Below are 12188 nucleotides of genomic sequence, written 5' to 3'. Positions count from 1 at the left end.
GAGGGAGAATTTGAATGGTTTTGTTGAGCAGGGAGTATCCCATGAGCATCAGACTAGAGGCAGGAATAATTTGATCACCAGCCGCTACGAGTATTCTAGCACGCAAAAAACATTTCTATTCATTGGTGTGAAGCTTTTTAATATGCTCTCTGAACAATTTAGAGGTTTGCCAAATCTAGTTTTCAAGCAGAGGCTGAAGATATTCCTAATCAGTAACCCCATTTACACTTTCCAGGAGTTCTATGAACTGGCTAGGACTTTGTAAAATTATTAATATTATGTTGAGGTACCTACATTAAGTAAATACTGTATCAACTACTGCTACTTTTCATTTCTGTTTGTTCGTTTTTATTTGTGTGACTGCATTATATTTCAAGACCAGAATATCTTATATTTGAATATATATATATATATATATATATATATATATATATATATATATATATATATATATATATATATATATATTTTAATATATTTCTTTGTTTGGACATGATATTAATATATCATGATATTGTAGTTCTTTTAGAATAGTATATTTCCAATTATTGTATTGTATTATTATTGTATTGTATGTGTGATATTTGCTGTACATTGTGACGAAGGTAATGCTTCTGAAGACCTCAGAAGCGGTTACATTAAAACTTATTCTATTCTATTCTATTCTTGTGGATGAGAATACTGCGTGAGGTCTACTGTTCACAGAACTACTAGTTTAGCAAATTAGCTATTGTTCTCTCTTTCTTTCTTTCCTTATTTGTCATATGGAACTGTAACAATGAAGCAGTAAGCTCCTGCAATATATGACACGTCATCATGTAATCTAATACTACTTATATACTCCTCATACACAAACACAACAGACAAGATAACAAGAAATTTTACGTAACATACATGAAGCAAAAATCATCTTTCAAGGAGATCCGCTATTTTGTATGGACATAATTCAGTAAGTTATTTTCTAAGATTGTTTGCATTGATTGATTGATTGATTGATTGAACCCTTAGTTCAAGAAAGAATTAAAAATTAATACATTTTCTATTTTGACTTTCATGGATTGTTTTTCGATAGTAATTTATCGATTGTTGTTTGTAGTACAACGTGGTCACGTGTTTCTGGGCGCGCTGTCAGCAGTGCAGCGACTCTACGCAGAGAGCTGCTCTCGAGAAACTCTTCTACCTGTTCAGTCTGTGGAGTCTACACAAACACGTATCCATCCTCTACCAAGGTCAGTTATCTAAGTAATCCAACTCAAATCCAAATCCAAAATTACATTTATTATTCAACAGAATAATATTACATTCATTATTGACAGCTGCAACTGAGCGAAAACCAAAGGTATTTGAATTGTGGCTCTACCAGAGGATGCTGAGGGTGTCATGGGTGGACCATGTCTCCAATGAAGAAATTTTAAGAAGAATGAGAAAGGGAAAAGAAATTCTCAATACCGTAAAAGCGAGGAAGCTCCAATATCTCGGACATATAATGAGAAATGGAAGCAGATACGAGCTACTCCAACTTGTATTGCAGGGCAAGGTAGAAAGTAAAAGAGGTCCTGGAAGAAGGAGAATATCGTGGCTTAGGAACCTGAGGACATGGTATGGAATGAGCACAGCACAGCTGTTCAGAGCGGCAGTCAACAGGTCATCATAGCCAGAATGGTTGCCAACATCCGGAACGAATAAGAACCAAAAGAAGAAGAAGATTCAACAGAATCTACATAATCTGTGTTGATGAAAAACAAAGCTTATTCGAAGTAAACAGGATGATAACGTTAGAGAATCATTTTTATGATTAGCTCATCTAATTTTTTCGATGGTTATTCATCATAGTTTTCTTCTTGTTTTCAATTTACCTGCTTGTATGCTACCATCATAAGGTTATATTGTAATTTATAAGATATTTTTTATTGCCAATAAACATATACAGTGCAGTAATAGGCAAAAGTCACAATACAATAAAAGTAACATAATCATATCACTGGCGGAAATAAAAATACAAACAAAAGATTACCAAGTGACAATTTTCCAAGTATTACACTATTTTCAAGTTTATATTTTTATCAAATAAGATTAAATGTGTAACTCAAACTAAAGCTACGTTTACACTATGTAGCTGGAGAGCTATATAGCTCTGCTATATAAGATTTGAGCTACATATAGCTCTGTCAGCTACATATATAGCTCTGCTATAAGTAGATTTAACGCTAATTGTATGTAGCAGAGCTATATGTAGCTCTGCTATAATTAACTTTGATGCCATTACTTGTAGCAGAGCTACATATACTTTGAAATTCACCAGTATTCACTGCTCAGTTCCCAGCCAGATGCCGAAGAAGAAGGTAGTTCTTGAAGCAGCCACTGCTTTTGCCGCAGCTACTGTGATTTTTTCAGTACAGAGAAGAGAAAGAAGATATTAGATAATTTATTTATTTATTCGTGGACAGAATCACAAATCATATAAATATTATTAGGAAGGAACAACAGGTTTGGTCCAAATCTATTCCATTCCCAAATTTTGATAAATTAATAAAATGTCCAAAAAATAGGTTATGTTTATACTGTAAAACGTTCAAGTTCATTTTCGTCCAAAAATATAATTATATAAGCTAAACACTTGAATTTAGAGAAATTATAACACCAAACTATATTTAAATATAGCACTTAATTATCACTTCATATTGAATTAATAAAGTTATTTTATAAAATTTTGAACCCAAAATAATTTTGTCTCTATTCCAGTAAAATTCACTCTCCATCATTGCACAATAGTATATAAATCAAAAATAAATGCTCGCAATGCTCAGTAGCCTACTAGCACTCTGACAACAATAATGAGTACAGTATATCTGGTGTTAACCCAGCAGACTCTAAACAGCTGCAAACAGCAGTAAAAAGCTGCGGCAGCCTTCCTTCAAGGACAGAGCAGCTACATCCAGCTCTTCTGTAAACAAAAATTGACATGTAGCAGAGCGATATGTAGCAGAGATACATATAGCTCAGATTCTCTTTGATGTTTACCGAAAATTTTGGGTAGTTCATTTCCTGCTATATAGCTGAGAAAATAGGCTTAAAACTGCTATATAGCTGGGCTATATAGTAGATCTCCTGTGTCACTTTTTTAACTTGTAGCAGAGCTATATAGCTGAGCTACATGTAGCTCTGCTACATAGTATAAACCTAGCTATAGGAACCAATATTTGGTGTTTTTCTGTTCGCCCCCGCATATCAGTTTTGTAAATAAATTCGGTTTTGTAATTTATGATTTTGTAAATGAATTGTGGTTTTATAATGAATGATTTTGGGACAGGTGGATACTGTAGTGGCGGCTCGCTGGCGGGCCTAGTGGAGGCGGCCATTTTGGACCTGTGTGGCCGCCTGAAGCCATCGATGCTAGGATTGGTCGACGCACTCGCTCCTCCCGATCACGTGGTCAACTCTGTGCTCGGCTGTGCTGACGGCAAGGTAGGCTATATCGAAGAGAAAATATACTATAAGAAAATATTCCATGGTATAGGTCGTATATGTTCCACATTTCACATTTGTTACATAACCTACCTTGACCTGGGCTAGGCCTGTTGATACTTTTCTAATCATGTATTTGATTTGTGCATTGGTTAATGTAAATTAATAAATAAATAAACATGATTTCAACGCGAATTTTTGAGAACTCAGAAGCCGATTACTGTCTATTATTACTGTTTTGGCCGGGTGAGAGTGTAAGAACGACCAGTTTTACACATAGCTTCACGAAAAAAAAGAACTAACTACTAGGACTATCGGTTTGAGTTGACAGTGGAATTTTGAACTGTCATATATTGAATTCTTACGCTATCTTCTCTCTATGGCTATATTTAGATACAAAACACTTGTAACATACATCTTGAATCTCACCTAGTTATACTATAGTGAGGTCCACATTATAATGGAAGTGGAGAAAGACGGATAACAGCGGTGCCGATTCTCTGCCGTGCCAATGCTTTCCATTAGAGGATAGCTGATACCTGTATATCTGATGTAATATTTAATGTATTTTCTACTTAAAAATAATCAAATATATTTTATTCGACAAGAGAATATATTTTTAATGATTTAAAATAAAATTTCATAATTGAGATAATTGAACGAGCGTTAGCGAAGTTCTCACTTTTGACTTACTAGAGCCCAAAGTCGTATTCGGTATGTTTGTATGTTCGACAATAACTTTTGACAGAATTGATTAATCAGCTTCAAATTCAGCTTCAAGTGCTTTGAACACAAATTCTTCGAACCTTTTTACAGGTCAAGTTCGTTGGACAACAAAATTGACTCACTCCTTCGTTCTTTTTCAGGATATAAAAATAATATTGAAATTGCATAAGAGAAAAAATTGTTTTCATTTATCAGTCAGCTAGAACTATTTGCATGCTATTTCTGTAATTTTTTCATTCATTTAAAGAAGATGATGCTATTTTTTGGCAGTTGTCACACTGACTGTCAGACAGACAGCACTGTCAACGTCGCGGAGCTAGGTAAGGATAGCGCCATCTGCTTTGTAGGATGATAGACAAGGATAGCAACATTAAAATTAATCAAATACTCCCATTATAACGTGGACGTCACTATAGGTCACTCCTCAACAATGTGCCTCACTGTCTGAACTGCTACATACGAGTTGAAAAAGGTGAACAAGTCTTCTCCCATTTATGCATAGAATAGGCAACTCTATTATGAGTTTCACTTTCAAAGTCAACACCTGATTAAAATTGGTGTTGCTATCCTTGTCTGTCATTAGTCAAAGCAGATAGCTCCATCTTCTACCAACTCAGCACCGTTGCTAAACCGTTTGTAGGCTATAAAGAAAGTTATGAGAATAGATCACAAATAGTTGATGTCAATGGAAAAATATCTGCCATTTCTTATCTTAAATTTGGAGTACCACAAGGCTCTGTTCTGGGACTACAGTTGTTCCTTGTAATGATAAATGATCTACCCAAGTGTTTAACATCTTCTGAAACCATAATGTATGCTGATGACACTTCTTTCCTTACTATTGACAGAGATTTTCAAAATCTCAACAGAGGTGCTAATCAAACAATAGACAAGGCTAATTCATGGTTCAAAGCAAATGGTTTCCTCCTCAATGAATCCAAGACGCAAAATGCAATATTCACATTGAATAATAAACATGAATTGTCAAACAATTTTGTAAAAAAAAAAACCAAATTATTAGGAGTACAAATAGATTACCATCTGACTTGGAGTGATCATATTGATTTACTGTGCAGCAAGTTATCAAAGTCTATATATTTGTTGAAGACTCCAAATTATCATGTTCCATTCAACTATGTTTCAAATGTGTACTATGCTTTGTTTCATTCCCACTTGAGTTACAGTGTTATTCTGTGGGGAAATTGTTCACGGGTGTCTGAAGTTTTGGTTCTGCAAAAAAAGCTATAAGAATAGTAACTAACTGAAATGTGAGAGCTCACTGCTAACCGCTATTTGTCAAAACTAGAGTCATGACTGTCATTTTGTTTGTATATATACGTTGCTTTTGTATATAAAATTGAAGGAAAGAAACCTTTATTGTAATATTAATGTGCACAATCATAATACGAGGAGCTATAGAAATGTACATATTCCTCAAGTAAGGCTATCAAGGACTTTGAAAAGCCATTTTAATGTGGGAATAAGTCTTTTCAATCATTTGCCATCATATGTCAGAGATCTACCTTATCCTAGTTTCAGAAAGGCAGTAAACAAATTCCCAAGTGACAACCCATTTCATAGTTTGTCTGAATTTTATGAAAACTCCTTCAATTAATGTTTGTCTTATAAAATACTGTATATTATAATAGTATGTGTAAAAGATTATATTTGTTATGTATGAGTTACCTAGATGGTATAAATTTGTATTGAGTGGGTCTCCACCCAAATTATTAATGTAATTTATTGTTCTTTGACAAAAATAAATTATTTATTATTTATTTATGGGCCAGCATGTGGAAGCGTCAGAAGTGACTTGTCATAATTTAAAAGAAAATAACACAAAAAATACGTTAAAAATGTACATTGGAGGACAATATGTTATAATGCAGTATTACTGCATATTTTGGAATGGCCTCTATGGGTCTGCCTCAAATGTCAATTTTCTGCAATACTCCTTCGATCCATTTAAGCCCCACATCACTTGCCGCGTGCACCTCCTGCAATCCTCCCTCACATGGGAACAGAGAGGGCAGTCTCAGTTATAAAAATTTATCTAGATTACAAACATTATGAAGTCGTGAAAAGTTATATCTTCTTGGTGAATGAATGTAATATTATTTGTGTTATCATAATTGATTATTATTTACAAGAACCAACAGATGATATTTTATCAGAATGTTATATCTTGAAAGTTTTTTTTCAAATTCAAATTCAAATTTAAATTCAAATTTATTCACTCATAAATACATATACAGAAACCAAATAGAGTCTAGCTTGACAAATACAACAATAATCCATCTAAAATTTAATAATAGATTGTAAGTAATAGTATATAATATAATAATATATAGTTTTCCAATTTTATTCTTATTTCTTATGTCCAGCCACTTTGTACCTGTCCTGTGATTTTATTTTATTTCCTGTGTTTCATTCGTTGCAGATGTATGAACGATTGATTGAATCAATGACAAAGCCTGGCTCAACAGATCGCCCCACCTGGTGGAGAGAAATGGTACTAAAAGCTAACCTCTAAACTTCGCGAAAATATCTACTTTTCAACCACATCAGTTTTAATAGCGTTCAAATCTTATTCTAATCTAATCATTGATAATTCAGTATTCTGTGTTAAGATTATCAAGTGTTTTTTGGTGTATTAGAAGTAGACTGTGCTTATAAATTGTTGTTAGAAAAAAATGTTTTCTAATTATATTTTGTTTATCTTCAGAATAATTCATTATTTGTCATTAATATCTTTCATTATTTGTGTGTTAGTTTTCCGTTTTATATCAAAATTTTCATTGAAATGAAACTTTTTGTGTTGATTATTTCTACAACATATAACTCTAAATTCGATGTATTAGTGCGCACATTTTTGGTTCACTCCATCGTATTATTAGTTAAATTGATAATTCAGACGTAAGCATAGTTGAGATGTGTTGAAATTTATGTATTATTTATGAGCACTAATAATGTGTAAAGTATTGTTTTCATGAAATTCAACTCTTCCAAAATATGTAACTTTCAAGAGTATAGAAATAAATTTAAATTTTTATAGGATGTTTTCTAGAATATTTTTATTATTACAAATGAATGAATTAAATTTAAAAAAAAGTACGTATGTGTTCAAATAGTTAAGATGCACAGTAATCAATTAAAGATGTTCAAAGTATTATGAGTTTAATCGCCAAAAAATCCTTATTAAATTCAATGGAGCTTCGTAATAATTTATTTTTATGTTTTTGAAGGGACGGATTCAAAGGTCCAAACGTTCAAAGAACTTCACACGTCACCCGAAGCTTATTGTGTGTCCCAAACTAATAAATTCGTAATAATTTAAAATAATTATTGTTCTTTCCAGAAGTGTAATGTTGTGTATTCAATGTAATTTATATCGTCTACTCATTTAAATTCGAGGTTTAATTTAATTTGAAGTTTCGCATGACTAAAATAAATTCCTATTCTACTATCAACATTGTATTATTTGAAGTTTATATAAGTGGAAAGTATTGAGTATCTTGAAAGTTAAACTTTTTATATCTATTATCTGTGTTTTCTATACTTAGTTTATTAATATAATGCAATTTTACCATCTAGCATGTATTGTAATGTGTATTTTTATGATTTCTACATTAAGTTTTGTATATCAAATGCATGGTTTGTACATGTTGTGACTTCCGGTTCGATTCCCCGTCAAGTCTGGCATTTTACATCACAATCACAAACGCACAGAACTCAGTACAGTATTTTACTCATTTAAATTCATTACAGGCTTCCATAGCTGTTAACAACACTTGAAATCTCTCTCTTTTTTATTAACTTTGTCATTTATTTGAGCATTTCCAATCTATTAATGTCAAGACTGTGATACATTAATAAAATGTTATTGTGTCAATTAAATATTATCAGAGAAAATTCTACCTGTAAATAGAATGATATTGTTGAGATTCACTTAAAACTCTCAGTATTATTTTAATAGGAAGGCTGACAGTTTATAGTGAAACTCTCTCTAGTGTTGTAAATCTTGTAGTTTTTCCTTTGTAAATAATTGATATTACTGATAAAATATTGAAAATGTGTGACCAAGATCTGATGATAAAATGTCCTTCTAGATTATTATTTGTCTATTAGCTGAAATATCTTTTGTAGAGTTCAAAGTTCACAAAACTAAGCTTCCTGTATTTTACAGATTTGGATTTCCAAATATATTGAGTATAGTGTAAATGTTACTTTAGATAATACCAAAGATAATCAATTATTTATTATGATTTATTTAGATTACATTAAAAATATAAATATGAATGTCATAGATGAAATGCATTTATTGTTTTGATAGGAATAATGCATTTTTTCACAGGAATATACGATCAATCATTATGTGAAACGGCTTTATACTGTAATTGAAAACTGGAAATATTATGTATCCTAATATACACTTTCATAATTTTTTATTGTGAAAAATAGTTTATACTCTTGTCTACCAGACAACTCTATGTTGACGCTCTCCAATAATATTTTATTCTTGTTTTTGTAATAGAGTATTTAACAATAGTTGACTTTGAAAAGTGTGTATTTTTATACATGATTAATTAAATAAATGATTCATATAAAAATTAATTTTTATACATTTCTACCGAATGTTCATTTGAAGCTTGATATGCTTCAACTCCTTTATTTATAAGGAACACAAATCTACAATCAGTTGGTTTTATCCTTCAGTAGGTAGTTATCGTCAGGCTATAGATATTGCAATTGAAGAGGAGAACTCAATTCTAACATTATATATGCAAAATTCGCATACTTTCAGGAGATAAACGAATATTTAGTGCAAAATTAAAAATTGCAAAACTAAGTGTTCTTATTTTGAGAATGGTTGGAAATCGATTTATTAGCCTAAAGCTTTTTCAAAATATGACTAAAATGCACCAGTTACTGACCATTTGGAAACAACTATGATTTTAAAAGATTGGAATTTGTGTACGGTATATTTATTCCATTTATTTTTAAGTTTTTAAAACAATTCGACCACAATTTGAACTCATTGCTAGCGATCAGACACGTGTCTCTGCTAGCAATTACTGCCGGTAGAATGAGTACAACTGGGATTTCAGTTATGTTATATTTAATTTATTTTTATTATTTCTAGAATAGAGTATATTCTGTATGATGTACCCAATTATTATGTGAATTTGTAATTGTATACATCTTGTATAATTATATAATACAAGCAAATTCATGATTCTTTATCACAAAGGCGATAGGCCTATACTTTTGTATAGTCTACCATTGACATTTGTAATGCAATTGATGTTCTCAATTAGCTGCTGCAATAAAGTATTTTGACTTTTGTATGAAAAGATATTTCAAAAGAAGCGGGATTTCAGAACCGCGAATTTTTAAAAGTATGCGTACCAACTGTCAAAAAGTCGTACCAACTGTCAAAAGTCGTACCAATTACTTTTTAAAAAGCCACTCAGAAAGAATTCATTCATCAAGAAAATAAATAGTAGTAGGCTAACTCCTCGTTTTTCAAATAATGTTTCTGATAAGTACTTTTTAAAATTGAATTTACTAAAATTTATTAATATTATTTTATTGGATAGTATAGTTTCATTCTGAATCTACAGATAGCGTTACAGTTGGATCCAGAATTTATGAATTTCCAATCAAAATCACAGGTGATTTCGGAAAATGGGACTGATGGTTGTAAACTTGAAGTCACTTTTTGATTGGTGTTGATTGTTGTTATGACAGCGTGAAAGGACAATACATAATATAACCAAAAACTAATAGCTTTTTCTATTAGAAAGTAGACTAAAGAACTTTAAATACTAGTGAATAAACTGGTGGTTGTTGTAATGACGTGATACTTTCTGTTGATGCTGTTTCATTATTATTTTGGAAACAAGACCAATGTGGATTCGAAGAAAGGTTTGTTTTTAACTAGTTTGTGCTTATTATTGGTAGATTTATATTGATAACTCTTAGTATAAAGAGATTAAAATACCAAATTTTCTGCTGTGTATTCAGACATCAGAGATGGTATTGATTATATCCAATACTTCCATTTTCTCGCTCAAGGACCAGGCATTAGGTGGTGTCAAGATTCAAATACATTCATGACTATTCGAATGCTATGCGTATAGTGCATTGTAGACGATACTGAACAACTTAGCTGATAAATGATTGAATTGAATAAAGCCTTCATGATTTTAAAGAGCTGTGGTCCACTATTTATATATAGTTTTTTTTTAGGTTAGTTAAACTTGGTTTGGTTAGGTTTTGATTTTAAAGCTTACTATTTTAATACTAGCAAGATTCCAATGCTTGTTACTAATTGAGTTTAAAGGTATGATCAAATTTTAAAAGCACTGGAAACTGTCTACTATTTAGACCTATGTTTTAATAATGTGTTCATTGATTTTTCAGTTTGCGCACTTGGCTTAAAGCTACTTTCTACTGTCTACTATGAAAGTTCATGTGAGTAAGATATTGTTTAATATTTTCACTGTAATTTATAGCATATTATAATAAATTAGATAGATAAGCAACGACAAACATGTAACAACATTTCTTTGGCCCATACACCACTGAGGCTCAACTCACACTTACGTGACTCAGGTCGAGAAGAGACTCGACTCTAGTCGAGAGCATGTGTTTTCAAATGGTAAAACTCAGACCAGTCGTCTCTAGTCTCCATGACTGTCACCATATGGAAACATATGCTCTCGACTAGAGTTGAGTCTCTTTTCGACCTGAATCGCGTAAGTGTGAGTTGAGCCTAAGTCTTTTTAGTTGAATAAGAAAATTTAGAAATTTTCTTGTGTATGAGTAATTTTCTATAGAAACCGACAGACCGAGTCGTGTTGTATTTTTTTAAGTTGTGTCGACACAACTGTCATACAACACAACCTCTTGTGTCATATGACACAACTTGAGCATTTGCTTGCCTCATTTTAGTGAAGCAAATACTGCATAAACATACCTTTAAAATGGGTGCATAGAGCGATGCGGGTATGGAGTTTGTGCACTCCTGTTGACCTTGAAAAGTAGCCGAATTGTAACTGGAAAAGTAATACAATTTAAGTCTGTCTTCTAAGCCACAAGGCATTCTTCTTTAGTCTCCTCAATACAAATAAGATACAAGACAGTCTACTTTAGTCTCCTCAAGACAAGTAACTTAAGCAAATTTATATGTTTTTATTTTTGCCTATTTTTCAATTTCTTGGGGTTGGTTATCTCTTATTCTTATTGAAGCCACCTATTCTGAATTATGAATTTGGATACCCCCAATTATCAGCATGTCCATAATACGATTACAAAACCACAAAGACACGTAAAAATAAAACTAAAAAAGAAAAGAATTGCCTACACTTTTAAAAGCTATTCTTAACCAAAATTGATCAGGAATAGGCTAATAAGAACTCTAAAACGTGTTTTCCAACATGAGGTAGCCAACATGTTATGGGCTCTCCACCTGTAATCTACTCTATGAATTTCAGTTATTTTAGTTGAGTATTAATTTATTTATGAAGAAATCAAATCACCTAGCTGGCAGGTCTCTTGCTGCTATTGGCAGCTTGTTGAACGGTGGGCAAGGCCAGAATGTGTTCTGCTCAGCCTCTGATAAGCTACATCCAACCAGTGGTCCCTCTCGTATTCATGGTCTGTAGATAGTGTTCAAGACACCAGTGTTGATTTTATGCGAGACTCAATATAGTTGATAAGCGATCAGTGGGACGTAGAAGAATATCTTGGTTGAGAAACCTGAGGAAAGCATTCAACTGCAGTCACAGTACCTCTTCCGAGCAGCAGTTAACAAAGTTAGAATTGTCATGATGGTAGTCAATTTCAGTAATGGAGAAGGTACCTGAAGAAGAAGAATATGTCTATCCCATGGTAAGAATTGCCATGACAGTAGCCAATTTCAGTAATGGAGAAGGTACCTGAAGAAAAATAATATGTCAATCTCATGATATATTTTCCATATCAAAATATAA

At 32.2% G+C, this 12188-nt stretch overlaps 1 protein-coding gene across 1 annotated transcript in view; it reads left to right on the top strand.

Annotated features, from left to right (window-relative positions):
* Nucleotides 1-9878: 9878 nt before the first annotated feature.
* LOC111045811 (putative mediator of RNA polymerase II transcription subunit 26) overlaps nt 9879-12188 on the top strand; it is a 101119-nt gene continuing 98809 nt past the window's right edge. The window contains exons 1-2 of the mRNA XM_022331287.2: nt 9879-10119; nt 10618-10668. Of these exons, the coding sequence (XP_022186979.2) occupies nt 10657-10668 (12 nt within the window). The 5' untranslated portion in view covers nt 9879-10119; nt 10618-10656. The remainder of the gene's footprint in view (nt 10120-10617; nt 10669-12188) is intronic.

The sequence above is a fragment of the Nilaparvata lugens genome, chromosome 10, assembly GCF_014356525.2.
Source record: "Nilaparvata lugens isolate BPH chromosome 10, ASM1435652v1, whole genome shotgun sequence".
NCBI classification, from domain to species: domain Eukaryota; kingdom Metazoa; phylum Arthropoda; class Insecta; order Hemiptera; family Delphacidae; genus Nilaparvata; species Nilaparvata lugens.
This window is presented reverse-complemented; position numbering and strand designations above follow the sequence as displayed.